This window comes from Setaria italica, chromosome V (assembly GCF_000263155.2).
Source record: "Setaria italica strain Yugu1 chromosome V, Setaria_italica_v2.0, whole genome shotgun sequence".
NCBI classification, from domain to species: domain Eukaryota; kingdom Viridiplantae; phylum Streptophyta; class Magnoliopsida; order Poales; family Poaceae; genus Setaria; species Setaria italica.
In genome coordinates, this window is record NC_028454.1 from 9981896 (window position 1) to 9998250 (window position 16355).

The 16355-nt window shown below is 44.9% G+C and overlaps 1 protein-coding gene across 1 annotated transcript; it reads right to left on the reverse strand.

Moving 5' to 3' along the window:
* Positions 1 to 451: 451 nt before the first annotated feature.
* Positions 452 to 3136, reverse strand: LOC101760975 (60S ribosomal protein L17). Its single transcript, XM_004968277.3, has 7 exons — positions 3001 to 3136; positions 2872 to 2908; positions 2727 to 2767; positions 1471 to 1701; positions 1270 to 1372; positions 1130 to 1197; positions 452 to 729 (listed from the first exon to the last, which is right to left on the reverse strand). Exons 1-7 carry the CDS (start codon positions 3001 to 3003, stop codon positions 697 to 699), a joined length of 516 nt encoding a protein of 171 aa, XP_004968334.1. The 5' UTR covers positions 3004 to 3136; the 3' UTR covers positions 452 to 696.
* Between the last annotated feature and the right edge of the window lie 13219 nt (positions 3137 to 16355).

Sequence of the window (16355 nt, forward strand, 5' to 3'; positions counted from 1 at the left end):
AACTTCCTCCAGCAAGTTTAGAGACCAACGGATGCATTTCACATGTAACTTTCTCTAATTCTGATGTTTCGTACGTACTCCCTCCGTTCCCGTATGTACTCCCTCCATTCCCGTTTACAAAGTGTGACATGATACGGCACGACCTCCCAAATTAAACTTTAACCATTCATTTATCTTGTATTATATTATTTATGATTATAAATTTATAATTATTGGAGTCGTATTAAAAAATAAAAATTTGTTAGCTAAATTATTAATTAAAGATTGTAAAGTTCCAAATAACTTTCTGTTATTCTGATGTTTTGTTTCAGGACATTGACATCATGTGGTTCCAGAACCCGATGCAGCACATCGCAATCACGTCGGACATCGCAGCGACAGACAAAATTGCATTCTCTTTTTTTGCACACAATGCAACGGCAACTTCTGTTATCGACTTGCCTGGTCAAAATAAGCGTGCAAATAATATTCTAGTAGATCCAATGGGTCACAAAGACAGGTGCCCAGATATATCAAACCTATTGTATTGGGAATTGATCGTACACTCAGGACAGCATCAAGCTGAGCAAATCCAGATTCAAAAATATTGGTACCGCAAATATCTTTAGGCAAGGCTGCCATAAAAAGTACATAAACGAGCTAAAGCTATTTAATTTCTTCCACAAAATACCCTCTCGCTCAGCAAGTTAGCATACTTCACTGCTTCCTTGGTGCGACAATGTTGTCAGGCTACATAATATAAGGATTGCATTCGTTAGAAACAGAGCTAAATAAAAGCCACTTCTAAGAAAGATTGGATTGAAATGGCAAGAACATATATGTGTGCTTTCTACCAGATTAAATTCCACGAAGAAAAGGGAAACCACAAAGTGGTGAATGGAATTTCCTTGATCATGGTATTTTTCTTTATTATAACTTAAAAGATGAATTAATAACAGTATGACAAGTCAATACATACAGATTTCTTACAGTTTAGTCTTATACTAAGTAAAATTGAAGGAGGATACTTCAGAACATGTATCATAAGAATTTAAGTCAAACAGCTCTGAAAGTTAGTCCAGTGCAAGAAGCTCAGACAATATCAAGATAGTGTTTGATGAACATGTATTCAGAGGGTTAAAAAAAATACCTCTTTCTTCACAGGCTCTTCCTTCTCTGACAGGATCAGCTCAATGTGGCAAGGTGAGGACATGTAAGCTGCAGGAAAGCAAAATTAAATATACCATTCAACAGAGGCGCAAGAATGAAACATCATACTTCAATACGTACGATTGATGCGTCCATGAGCACGGTATGTGCGGCGCCTCTGCTTCTGGGCTTGGTTCACCTGGATGTGTGAAACATAGAGGTTGTCGACATCCAAGCCTTTCACCTAGAAATAACACAAAAATAAATTAACCCCAACAATAGGAAGTGCCATGCGCATCTAAAACTAAAAGGAAGAAGAAAAAAAAGGCAGCAGCAATATACATCAGCGTTACTCTCAGCATTCTTCAGCAAATCCAAAATGAACCTGGCTGATTTAACAGGCCAGCGTCCCTGTCCATTTGAGTGGCGAGACTTTGCTTGTGCAGTGCGACCAACACCCCCACAGTATCTCCGGAAGGGAATTGCCTGCTTGTGTGCCATAACATCCTCAAGGTACCGCTTAGCTTTGGTCAAAGACAGCTTGCGAAGTGCAAAAGCTGTCTCCCTTGTATTCTGCAATGGTTAATTCCTGTTTAGTAAGAGAAACTGAAAAGATGTTGTGAATGCCAGAGGCGCCGTATGATATCAACTAATTAGTGATCTCAATATCACAGGATACCTATGTCATATGTGGGAAAGCTCGAGGGTCGAGCTTCCACACTCGTTCAATGTAATGTTGATAGGATAGCCCTAAGCGCCTAATCATCTAACAGCAATTCTGCCTAAATATTCTGTGAAAGCATGTTTTCTAATGTCCACTTGGTGGTATACCTGTGTGACTTAACTGACAAAGTGACAAGACCAAATAGAGGAATGCACAACTTGTTTCAAATAGCCAGAAAGGTAGAGAACATCAAAAGTGGAAGAGAAGGCATCAACTTAAAAAGGATTGCAGGACAATGATTCAAAAGAAAAAAAATGGCTGCTAGCTAGCCCCCATAGTCACATGAGTGAACTATGATGCTTATCATGATATAGCTCACACTAAAATCAGCAATCATAAGTTCCTCCGAAACTTAACATAAGCAAAACAATTTCCACTATGAATAAAAGAGTTTGTTTCAGGTGTAATTAGATTGATGCAAGCCATGTCAATGCAATATTCGTAGTTCCTCTCATCTTACAATATACTGTTTTCAAGCAAAATTTTCTACATAGGCATTGTATGAACAATGGGACAGGCGTGGATTTTGGATGAAACAGAGGCATCGTTAAGGTATATCAACAGAAATAAAAACATGTTTAAATATGTCACATTGTCTACGAACCATTTGTAATGGAAAGCAATACAATGATTCATCACATAATACTCAACAATGTGTTGATGTCACTAAAGTAACGTGGGAACTGCTCATATGAAAACACAGAAGAACCTTTACTCTTTAGTCTTTGTTTCCACAATCCAATTCATTCACGCATGATGCCACACTTGTTGGTACATTACTTAGCCCTAACTACCATAAAACAACTTAATTCACCAAAATCGTATCAGACGCGCAGCTAAATAATGAGAAATCAAGCGGGTTTAAGAAGCGCACCTTGAAATGCACCCTAAGATCCCTGCCCATGGCCTTGGCCGCTGCACAGATAACACAAACACGCCCATCAGAACCACCACAATAAGATGAAAAGGCCTCAACACAAGACCAACGCATTGCGGGAACAAAAGGGGCCAGATCTTACACTTGGTAGGGTTGCCCGACTCCTGCGAGTACTTCACCTGCGACACAACAGCGAGATGTCAGTCAGATAAACCGAACGAAGCATGGTAGTACGGTTGCGGACGAGGCTGCTGAGAGAGGTTGGCCCGACCATGGCGGCGGCGGCGGTAGGGAGTGCGGCGGCGGAGGAGGGAGGATCGCCTTCGCACGAACACTCCGCACTGACGAAGCACCGAGGCGGCGGCGGTCTAAGCGGTGAGGGAAACCCTAGTGCTAAGCGCTCTAGGTAGACGGGCCGACGTGCGAGTCGATGATTTAGATGGGTGAAATGTAGACAGCCCAAGTAGCTCAGAAGCCCATGTAGGGGGACAGAGAAGGCCCAAAAAATCCGGTCTTCTCTCAGGCCCGTGTCGGCCCAGATGGCCTCTCTCTCTGGCCCGAGATCGAGTCCGAGCGGGCCAAGCTCGGCGCAGTAAAATAACTTCGTGCTCCAAAAATCTCTATTTTCTTTGTCACTTCCTCTCCCTCTCTTTCGGAAAATAAAAAATGCAACTTGATCTTTATTTTCTAATAAAACCTTAGATATGATGGCTAAGACGTCATATTATTTCCCATTCTATAGAAAAGTGCCATATATTCATTTACCTATTTGATTAATTTAACCATCCTCAAATGCATTTCAGGAATTGGAAAGAACACATAGAATGGTTTCTCATTCATCTCTTTGGTGCACTTTTGTGCATAGAACATCTCGGTATATTCAGTTCTTGCTACAGGCACATCTGGATCCCTCTCACCCCCCCCCCAAAAAAAAAACATAGACACAATGCGTTTTATTATGATGTTTCTACTATTTGCCTCTTCCTTCATCTAAAGCAACCCAGAGTATGAAGAGCATCTTGTAACCCATTGAGTTCGTGCCAAGTATCATTTCTACTTTCACAAAAGTAGGGTGAATAAGATAATGCCAACATGCTAACTCATCCAAAGATGCCACATTTGACAAGGCATGAGCATATCGTGCGCCATGTCAGGTTAGGGACCATTTTATCCTAACAAGAAAACTTTAAGGACTTGAGTGGCTGATTTGATACTTGAGGGGGCCAAAGTGACCCTCAATACAAAGTTGAGGGATGCATTTGGCTATTCCGCAACGAAAACTAATCTCCTCCGCGAGTCCCTAAGACTGCAACAAAATCTGGATAATGATCTCTATCGATAAAGTACCATACTTTTCTTCCGTTGACCCAAAAGAAAAGGGAAAAGGAATGGTGGGTGCGGTCAAGTGGTACCATGTCAAACACTGAATCCCAAGCTTGCCACACTGGCTTCCATGCTGTTTCCGGCAATCGATCGAGCCCCAGTGGTTGATGGGGTGTTTGGTTCCCTTTGCTTATTTTTAAGCAAGTGTCACATCAATGTTTAGATACTAATTAGGAGTATTAAACGTAGGCTATTTACAAAACCCATTACATAAGTGGAGGCTAAACAGCGAGACGAACCTATTAAGCCTAATTAATCCATCATTAGCAAATGTTTACTGTAGCAACACATTGTCAAATCATGAACTAATTAGGCTTAATAGATTCGTCTTACCGTTTAGCCTCCACTTATGTAATTGGTTTTGTAAATAGTCTACGTTTAATACTCCTAATTAATATCTAAACATTCGATGTGACGGGTGCTTAAAAATAAGCAAAAGAACCAAACCAGGCCTCAGACTAACCACGGCCTGGCAAGCTTGCTGCGTGGCCACAGGTCGAATCCAGTTCGCACCGTATATGCGTGCAGTGTGCAAGTCCAAAGCCGCCAGGTAGCGCGAATCTCGACGCGCGGGACGATGGCGCTGCTCACCAGGCTAGCTCGAGATCCTAGACCCCACCACATGCATGCACGGCGGTGAAACCTCGGCCAGCACGAATTAACGTTGTATAAACCTTGGCCTCCCGTATTGCAGGTGTGCGTATGTATTTGTGCTGCCTGTGGTGATTACTGTATTTTCCCAATCGCGGATGCTCCGATTCTTTTGTGATTATGAATCGATCGCTTTTTTACAGAGGCGGGAGCGGCGGCGGAACCTCGCGGCCGCCAGCAGCTGCTGTGCGGCGGCCGGAGATTTCTGGCCGGGTCGAGGGACACGCCGTAGCTCCGGCAGGATCGCCTCCATTGGGCACATTCCCAGCCGTCATGGTCGCGCCGCCGCCGCCGCCAAAGGCGATTTGATTCAGGTGGGTGGCCATGAAGAGATGCGCAGGTGGGTGGCAGCTGGAGGTGGATCGGGCCGAACGTGCGCGCGCGCTGGGCTGAGGCGGCGCTGAGTGGGCCAAGTAAACGGCCTAATAGTTAGATTATTCCAGCCCAATAGCCCATCTGTAATGGCTCAACTCCTTTTTCATCAAGAGGACGGCGGCCCAACTTCTCGTCTTTCTTTCCTTCCATAAACGAAAGCAGTTCCCCTAAAAAAAAGAAAATAGAAAACGAAAGCAGTGAACTGTGTCTGTAGCCCTTGATGACGTGCAATAGAGAGCATGGATGCACCTTTCCAAAAAAAAAAAACAGAGAGCATGGATGTAAAATTGCAAATCAAAAGCCTGATGCATCGATATGCTAGCTGCTTCGACATTCTATTCTACATACTGCGCTTGAAAGGGCGTGAAGAACACCCATGGCACGGCCACGGCCACCACGAAAGATCGAGAGCTACCTGAACCCTAGAGCGAGTAGATGCAGCAGTCGCAGTAGGCGATCGTGAGGCAGCACGCGTTTGCCGGCGGGGCTCCAGTTAAGCCATGTTTGCTGACACGCATGCAGTATATGGCTGTGAAAACCATGGCCGTCAATCCAGATATCTCTTGACCACGCGGCCACGCCCATGGCGGATGTGTGTCTGCAGATACGCGAGCATGGATGCTCGCACATCAGGCGTCTAGTGTGTGACGAGATAGATCCTAGCTAGATGACAAAGGTAATAAGCATGCAGCTAGCGTAGGTTCCTTGGAAATGCTTTTAGGCATACTACTATCACCAGGGAGCTATAGCTACAGCTAGCTATAGCCGGATGAGGTGTAGGCTTAGCTTTAGTAGGAGTAGTGTGAGCTCCCACTTTGGGAAGTGACTAGAAAGATCTGACAAAGATTGCTAGCTAGCTGCGTGCTGCTGAATGTCACGGCCCAGTCAAAGGAAGAAACTGTTAGCCGCGGCGTCGCCGGCTTTCTCTGCATGCTATGGCCTTGATGTTTGTTGCGGCGGCCGGCACAACTAGACGACAAACTCAAAGTGAGATTATATCATTTCAGATTTATGTAGACTATACCTAGATCGTCCCTTGTTGTTAGCTGGGGCTGGGGATGGTTTCTCCTTAATTAGATCCAAAACACGCAAAAAAGGCACATTTGGATCGCTTCCGGTTTATGTGTGGGTACTTGTACTAATGTAGTCATGTAAGAGTTTTACTACAATGGTTGTAGGTGTCAATTGGTATTTTCATATACCTTTTTGTTAAAAAAATTGACGGTCTACGTGACAAATAATTAAAAATTAAATTAAATTGGGTACCGTTTCCCTAATTTTGGTACTTAGTACCACCTATTCAGTACCTCTTGATACTAACTTTCTATAGATATATAGCTCTAGATACCTCATATATTTACATTGTAAGATTCTTTTTAGATGGATGGCATTTATTTTTGTTCTTGCAAAAATCCTCTGTAAATCTCTTCTGTTCCTAACTTGGTCGGCAGTCGATCAAGACACCTGTATGTTCTATGGAAAATTAAAACACACATATAGATCCTGCCTGTTCTTTTTAAACTAATCACGGAGGAAAGCATTTCATATCTTATTACTAGTTACTCCCTCCGTTTCAAATTATAGGTTGTTTTAACTTTTCTAGGTGCATAGCATCTAAACATAGTGCATTTTTAAATGCATATAAGTATCTATGCACCTATCAAAATTAAAATAACCTACAATTTAAAATGGAGAGAGTACACGGCAACCGGCCTCTTCTCCACCAACCGACGTTGCGTGCGGAATTCTCTGCTTGCTTGGCCACGCATTTTTTGCAAAAAAATATCTGACGATCATCTCTGACGATCGGAAAGGACTGGGACATGTGAAAATACAAACACGCACAAACCGGGTCGCTCTGTACTGAATCTACCTAGCTAGTAGCTATACACTGTTCGCCAATGGGAGAAAGAGGACCGGGGGGCCGGAACAGTCGAAGAACACAGCAACAGTGCGGCCGAACTGGAGAGGCAACAGTGGCGGGCGAGGCAGGCCGCCGACCCCATCCTCCTCCGTTGGGTTGGATGTGACCGCTACGACTACCACCTCCACCACCTGCTCTCGCAACTATACCGGCGCGTGTATGTGTCCCTGTCACGACCCAGATCGGCTCATCCGCTACACTGAAAGGCAACTCTAGCCAGCACGCACGTTCTGCCATTGTATGTGCAGCGCTTAAGCCTAGGCTATAGCTTTGGGTAGCTACGGCCTACGGCGACTATACCCCAATGCTTTGTATAGTTGTATGCTTGCTGCTTGGTGTCGAAAAGGCCATGGATCTCGACCTGTCACATCCACGGCAATATGTGCATATAGTTTTGCGTTGCATTTGCATACATGGTCGAGGTCGACTCAGGATCATCCCATCACCGGGCCGGTTTCTGCTACTCTCTGCCTACTTGCCTAACGGTAGCATACGCCAAAAACATCAATATGTGCTCAAGCGTTTTTTTCCTTCTTAAAAGAACAATAACATTTCATCCATCCTTGCATAATAACCGTCGATTCATGATTCACGATCCATATGCGTATAGCTTAACTAATGTTGATTCCTTGTCGAGACGAATTGAGTGTCCATTTTCTTGTTAAAGATGGTGAGGCTTATAAAAACCCTATGGTTGCTTGATCGCCATTAGCCTTAGAAGGAGCTTCGGGGAGGCAGCAAGGTGGAGGAATGGGTGCTCACTTGCTCAGAGGCGATGATGATGGCACTCTTGTTTGTGGGCGGGAAATGCCGGCGGTCAGCTAGCGAGGAGGTAGAGATGTTTGTAATACAAGAGTAATGTGGAAGCGTTTCGCATTTGGTGGTGATCGGCGGTGGAGACTTCATGGAGATAGCTTTAGAGGGACAGGATGATAGAGCACGTACTAATTCACACCGCCAAATGTTATCAATCATAGGATAATCTGCTACCTTAATCCTCATTATATTGCATGGGTAACTTGCCCTTTATTCTATTTTTTTTTGCCCAAATGAAACTTCGAACTTGGAACCAGCATGAAGAGATCAGTGAGACTTTTTTTTTCTCTTTTGTCTTTTTCTGACGAACCGATCCTGCAAGATCTTTGGCCTTCCCCTGGAATTAATGGAAAAAATGGATCATTTTCTTTACTGAAGGGTGGGCGCAGGGCGAACAATGGTTTTTCTGGCACAATTTTTTTTTTAAAATCTCAAACCTTTCGTGGACTACGTGGAGATTACAAGTATATACCGGATGGTAATTGAAAGGAGGATCAGATCGAGCAGAGCACGCTCAACTCGAGTGCATAGCTTACATGGATGCACGTGGACTGTGGGTGGGTGAGTGTGCGTCAATAATAATCGATAAAAAATAATCTCATCTCAAAATAAAAAATAGAAACCGAACGAAATGGGACTGATTATTTGGCGCACGTCTGCAGGCGGACTGGATTTGACGTCCGCAACCACACGCGGCGGGACCGCGACGACAGAGTTATTGGGCCGGGCCCACGTCGCTGTGTGGGCTGGGCCCCACGCCCCTCGACGAGGAATAGGACCACCCCCCGGGCCGAGATTGAGAGGTGATGTGACGCCTCGCCTATCTCCTCCACCCCCCATCCTCTCAGCCTCCTCCTGGCCGCCTGCTGCCTCTCCGCCCTACAGTGCCCTGCCATGCAGCTCGTACTGCTCGTATTCTATTGTTTTTTTCCGGCAAAACGGCTCGTGCTTCACCCTGATGTCTATCTGATCTGCAGTAGTACAACTACCACTACTACTACGTATCAACACATGCATTCCCAACATATATGGCCCAGCTCTATTTTTCATTCCAGCAAAGAAAATCAATCATTTTTGTATGGAAAGGAAATTGTGATTTTTTTTCAGAGCATAGGCATAAGGCATTGTGCTAGGGTTGTTTTTGAAAGCTGTGGCAGGCAAAGGTTATAATTGCAGAAACCTATAGCTAGCTCCTATTCCCGTAGATCAGTGTCCAGTCTACCACTAATCACCAGTACCACTACCATGTACCTTCCGATCGGGCGGGGGATGATGTCATTAATCATTTGTATGCATGTATTATGCATATAGCTCCGTATATACATGTAGCCGTAGCTCACCAACCATCTAATAAGGACATCCACATTTCATTGCACCCCTCCTGACTGCTTTTTTTTTATAGAAAAAATAAGGCTGGCGAGAGTGTGACTCTTATTTCGCGACAGCGTGCGTGAGTAGCAAATTAAAATTGAATAAAATCAAAAGCAGCAGTCAATAATAATCATCACAGGCTGTTAATTAGCACAAGGAACCCGATGGAATGACATAAAGTATTAGTTTAAGTTTTGCTTTTCTTTGTAGAAAAACGCAACCAATATATTTTTTTTTCTGAAAAAGAACAGGCTTTTTATGCCAGGTAGAAATGCTAGGTTTCAAACTAGACAACGAGGCGGCTGCATTCCAGCCGTTAAATCCATAAAGTGATCGAGGCCGACTGGCCGAGACAGGAAGGACACAATGCAAGCTACTAGTGTGTTTCCCCGATCCATCAGTTGGCACGTACACGTACACATACCGCCCGATCGTGAGTCGTGTGGCTGGCCTTGAAACTTGTCGCGTCAAATCGGAGCAACAGGGCTACGACGTTTTAAAGAGAAGGGCGGTGTACCTACTGGGCCTTGTTTAGTTGGCCAATTTGGGAGGTGCCAAATTACTGTTACAGCACTGTAGCACACTGTAGCGTTTCGTTTGTATTTGTGAATTATTGTCCAAATATTGACTAATTAGGCTCAAAAGATTCGTCTCGTAAAGTACAACAAAACTGTGCAATTACTTTTTAATTTCATCTACATTTAGTACTCCATGCATGTACCGCAAGTTTGATGTGATGGGGAATCTTCTTTTTGCATAGTGTCAAAGTTGGAAGTTGGGAGTAAGCCCTTGTAGCATCAACTGTTTCTCCGTGTACCTTCTCGAAGAACAGTCGCGCGCGTGTACAGGCCGGCCGGCCGGGTGGTGGTGGCCGGTGGTGCGTACTGCAGCATGCAAATGCGTGCACAGTTGTGCATGTACGCGTACATGCATGGATGCTGGATCTAGCTACTTGCTTTTTGCTTAATAGGAGGGACACCGTGCAGTGTGTACATGTTTTCCTACAGGCAGCTCTCCGATACGAGGAACCGTGTGACGTTTAAATTTCAATTTAATTTATTAACCTCGGTGCAGTGCTCATATATCGCTCTCGATTAAATCGATATGTGTATGCATCATGTCCACTGTAACTGTTATTGGAATTCGATCTTATCCATACTCCCTCAATTTTAAATTATAAGTAAATTTATCCCAAGTCAAATTTCGATCGCATCTATAGAAAAATACTTAAATATCTACGACATCAAACTAGTTTCATTAGATATATCATAAAATGTATTTTATAATGCATTTATTTGATATTATAGATGGCAATATATTTTTCTATAAACTCAATTAAAGTTAGACATGTTCGACTTAGATCCAAGCTAAAACAATATGTAATTTGAAACAAAATAAGTATATTCTATGATACGCTTAAGTATGTCTCTCTCTATATATGTATATATCTATATATGTATATGCATGTGTTGTATGGATGACCTAAATTTGCTGTACTTCTAGATGACTGGCAAGTGGCAAGCATGTGTACCCGTGTAGTTTAGACAGATCAGCACCCTTTTTTTGCGAGGAAGCTAGTCTAGATTATATGCTGTAAATGATTATGCTTCTTATTCCTCTTTTGGATTCTGACCCCAACATATGAAATTTAGATCGACTTTTTGCGTAATGTATAGAGATGAAGCTTATTAGGCACTTAGTTGCTTCACCAAATTATCATTTGGTATCATTGCACTGCACATTTAGTTCTTTTTATTTTGGTTTATTAATCATATCACAATATAATTTTTTTTTTTAAAATATTTTGTTGGAAAAGGTTGAAGTAGGCACTGCTAGCCCTTTTTGTGAATGGTTTACAGTTATTGGTCTTCTTTTCAATTCCTCAAACAGCCAAAGGGATTTCTTAGTCTCGTTAAGATATTTTTCTAGAGTAATTTACTAAGAGGCATGATTTTTTTGTTAGGAAATTAAATGTTGTTTGTGATCTCTTGGTTGATAATTTATCACCCGCAAGAATATCTGAATTAGAATGTTAAACCCCCGGTCCTTTGCGAAAACTTCTAAGAATGATAATAATCCTCGACCATTCAATAAAACACACGGGAAATGCTGAAATATGTTGCAGCTAGCATGACTACAAAATTCAAAAACACTATGTACCTTTGGCTTGAGGAAGTACTTGAATTTCAATTTATTTATTGTAGCTAGCTTGGCTAGTAATCTTTCTCCATGCACTACTCATTATTTTTTTTATAACTTGCACTTATAGTTTCAGACACATGCGGCGCATACCTTTTACTTTTAATTAAAAGTTATTCCCAATAAAATAGCATATAACTAACCAACATGACAAAAGTTAATTTACTGCAAATAATTAAAATGGAAGGACATACTTGTGTATGTAATTTATTGGTGAGGGATAAGGGTACCTACGGGTCCCCACCGATGAGGATACTTGTCAGCCCTGACAGGTGGGCCTACCCGACCACACCGTGCGGGCTAAGGCATGAAGATACGTGGAGCACAAGTCCGGAGGCCGGGCGAACGGATTCTGCCCGGATATCACCGGATACTTGTTGTAAACCGACTCAGATTGCTTTCCATATAACAACCGACTAGGATTAGATCCTATCCGATTGTAACCCTAGGTCGACAACCTATATAAGGCAGCCAAGGCGCTCCCCGAGGGCGACGCAACTTATCTAACCTCAACTCTTCGCACCTGCAATCAGCAGTACAATCCACCAGAACACATGATGTAGGGTATTACTCTTCGAAGGCTTGAACCTGTCTAAATCTTGTGTCTTTGTGTTACCATTCGAGTTCTTGGTCTTATGATCTCCCCTGCCTACAAATCTACCATCTAGGTAACCCCCTGGTGGACTGCTGGTCACTAAATCCGATAGTTGGCGCGCCAGGTAGGGGTGATCATGAGATCCTCCCCAGTGAGCTCGATGCCATCCGGCCCCGGCGTCATCTTCTTCGAGAGTACGAGGGACTTCCTCGCCGATCCGATCTAGCTCCGCTTCGGGAGCATGCTGGTGGACTCCGACTCTACCGCCTCCTTCGCCGACTCTACGTCCACCGCCAGCTCGGCATCCGTCGGATCTGCATCAACAGAGTAAGGTCTCCACTCGAGAATCATTGCGCCGCTTGCCCAGCAGGTCGGTGATCTTTCTCTCTCAAAGAGGATCCGCACATCCTCACGGCAACCCGCCCACCCACGTGCCTCCGATCTATTCATGAGGTTAGATCGCATTAGCAACACCATTGCCGAGTGCATCAACCTCTTCGAGGCTGGATGCCTCGGAAGGTCAGCGCCGAGCCCTCCTCGTGCCCATTTTGGCCTCATGAACTCGGCTACCGTGTTTTTCGAAAAACTCGCGCAGTCATTCTAGATTCAATCTGAAGACCCACCCGAACCCACCCTGTTTTCGGACTGTGACGAACATCCAACACCTGCGGCACTTCAACCCTTCGGATATAAAAGCTATGTACTCTGTCAACTTTCTCATATTGAATAAATAAAACCCCAGAGGTTCTTTGCGTACCTACTACCTTCTTGCTTTCTTAGCCGAGCTCTTAATCACACTCGGGGGCTGTCCGACCTGTTCGACAGACCACACCCTCACCTTTACGCTCGGGGGCTTCCCCCGCTATGCGCTGATCTCTGAGTCCCAACTTTTCTCCTACCCCTCTCAAGGTTGTGCGACTAACTCATGTGGACGACGTCCTAGCATGCAAAACCTAGACAACCTTGCAGTCACCCCCTTTACAAGCTCGAGAGCCGCTCTCAGCAGAGTACTGGCCAGGCAAGGCTAGGTGCTTAGAGGCGACATGCCTAGACCACACGGTGTCCTGTCAAACATACCAAGGGAGGAAAGGAGTTTTGCCCATACTTCAGTAGTTAATCAACAAGTTTTCTTACCTAGCGGCACAGATTGATACATTTTACAATTTTTTCATTACAGGTCCATTTCCTTATCCTCCACGGCTTGTCGATATTACTCAGCTAGCTTCGGGAGGTTACTAGCATTAAAGTCCTCGGCAACGCTCGTTCCAACGTATTCCACGGCTAGCCGAGGGAAGTGTGTCTCTAGAAGCGCCATGACATTTTTAGTGCACTCCACGACGGTCTCCTTCATCAAGGCCTTCAGCCGACTTGGCGCATTCTTCGACTCGGCCATGAACCAAGCTAAGTCATATATTCAGTTAAAATTTTACAGCTTTCGTATATCTCCACACGCCTCAATTCTCCTATGTCTCCGTGACTTTCGCTGACCACCCTGGTCACACCTCCGACTGCTTATACAGCTTGGTTTGTCCACTACATGGGCAGTCGAGAGTTGTGCCCTATGAGGGTCCAGTGCACGCTCTTTGCTTTTCCACATAGTTCCGACTTCTTTGTGGCTTGTCCGTTTCTCTTAACGATTACTAAAGTACTTGGGTAGCACATGCTTTAATCCGTGAAATCTCAACTCATCTTGTGATGCCCCCGTCTACAAGCTCGAGATCCGCTCTCAGCAGACTGCTAGCTAAGCAAGGCTAGTTGTTTAACTAACCGAGGAAATTACATGACCCACAAGAGCAGGACGCGCAAGGATTTATTTATACGCCGAATAAAATTCGGAGTTATTCAATTATTAAATATTCTACAGTAGTCTATATAATGTTTGCATTCTACTTTTACAGTTTAGAAATGACTTGGCGTGCTTCCTGCCACCCGACCGACCTCCCAGGCTCGGGGGCTGGGTGCGGGAGGCGACTTGGAGTGCTTCTGTGGGTCGGCTGGCTTCTAGGCTTGAGGGCTGGGCGCCACAAACGACTCGGCGTGCCACTTGCTGTTCGGCCGACCTAGGCTGGGGGGAGGGCGACTTGGCATGCTTCTGTGGCTCGACGGGCTCCCAGGCTCGGGGGCTGGACGCCACAGACGACTCGACATGCCACCCGCTGTTCGACCGACCTAGGCTGTGTGGGAGGAGGGCGACTTGGCATGCTTCCACGGCTCGTCCAGCTCCCAAGCTTGAGGGCTGGGTGCTACAAACAACTCAGCGTGCCTCCCGTTGCCTGGCCGACCTCTCTGACTTGGGGCGGTAGGCGACTCAGTATGCTTTCGTGGCTCGGCCGGCTCCCAAGCTCAAGGGTTGGGCGCCACACACGACTTAGGGTGCTTCACATTGCCCGGCCGACCTCTTTGGCTCGAGGCGGGAGGCGAATCAGCGTACTTTCGCGGCTTTGGCAGTTCTCGCGCTCGGGGGTTGGGTGTGTATTTCAGGTCGGCGTGCCTCCGTGGCTCCACCAGTCCTCGCGCTTGGGGGTTGGGCGTCTGTTTCAGGTCGGCATGCCTCCGAGGCTTCGCCAGTCCTCGCGCTAGGGGGTTGGACGCCTATTTCAAGTCGGCGTGCGTCCGCGGCTCCGCCAGTCCTTGCGCTCGGGGGCTAGGCGCCTACTTCAAGTCGGTGTGCCTCCGCGGCTCCGCGAGTCCTCGTGCTTGGGGGCTGGGCGCCTATTTCAGACCGGCGTGCCTCTATGGCTCCGCCAGTTCTCGCGCTTAGGGGCTGGGCGCTATATTTGAATTCCTTTTATGACGGAAACAATATATTAGATTCTTGACTATTGAACCAATTACTTTACTCGCTTAAATGCTCGAGGGCTACTCCATATGAAGTGCATTTTCGATGCCCTCTATGTGCTTTCCTTCGATCTACAGGATGCCAAACATCCCGGAGTTCGGCAGTCGCATAGCCATGCACATTTGGTCATATGGAAATTTCAATTTTTTCTTCCTTTTTTGAGCACTGCGCAGCCTCTCCATCACTTTAACGACACCACACCTTCAGCCGAGTACATTACAAGCTTCGTTGCGCATTCGTCAGGTTCCTGTTCGACTCCACATTGCTCGAGGGCTAGAAGGATAAGGGTACCCATGGGTCCCCACCATGCCCGTGCGGGCCAAGGCACGAAGATACGTGGAGCACAAGTCCGGAGGCCGGGTGAATGGATTCTGCCCGGATATCTCGGGATACTTGTTGTAAATCGACTCAGATTGCTTTCCATGTAACAACCGACTAGGATTAGATCCTATCCGATTGTAACCCTAGATCGTTAGCCTATATAAGGTAGGTAGGGGCGCCCCCCGAGGGCGACGCAACTCATCTAACCTCAATTCTTCGCACCTACGACCAGCAACACAATCCACCAGAACACATGACATAGGATATTACTCTTCGCAAGCCCGAACCTATGTAAACCTTGCGTCTCTATGTTACCATTTGGGTTCTTGATCTTGCGATCTCCCCCGCCACTAAATCTGACAATTGGAGTTGAATATCTATTAACTAAGGTACAAACAGATTTGCACCAAACTTGAATTACAGGCAGATATCTCAAAACTTTGATAAGAGAATTATATTGAAACCTGTTCTTACATAGAACCAGAGAAAAGTTTTTTTAAATAATAAATAAAGGTTGGATATTTATTTAAAAATATCAATGCTAATAATATGTTTAATGTCCTGAGGTTACTTTAATATTTGTACCATTTTCTCTCTTGGTACGCAATGCAGTCGTAATAGCTAGGAAAAACTGCTCTATTATAGTGTGCAGCATGGATGGATGCACCTTTGACATCTCCAAATGCATCGGTAGAAAATGACAACTGATTAGACACCAACGGGTAGCGTAACTCAACCCATCATTATCATCATTCTCAACCTTGTGCTATTCTTCTATTAATTAGGATAAATATGGCATAAAGACATGGTTTCTTTTCAGCATATATAATATTCCATTTTATTAGTTGCCAGTTAATTAGTACTAATGCATTGTTTTTAAAAAAATGTCTTGTAAGTGAATGTCAAATCTGATCGATGCATGTATAGTGCCAAGAAAAGGGATGCGTTAAGGATAGCTCTTACTCTAGGACCAACAAGAAACGGGCCATCCTAGGCTTCTAGCTACTGTTTGGAATGACTTAAGTCTGTTTTGCATTACCTGTCCAATCAGTTACAAAGTAAGAAATGTGAAGAGAATGTGACAAATAGGGACACACGCATGCAATTGTTGCTTGGATTTTTATTCTTAAAGTTAGGAATTACGCACTAGGT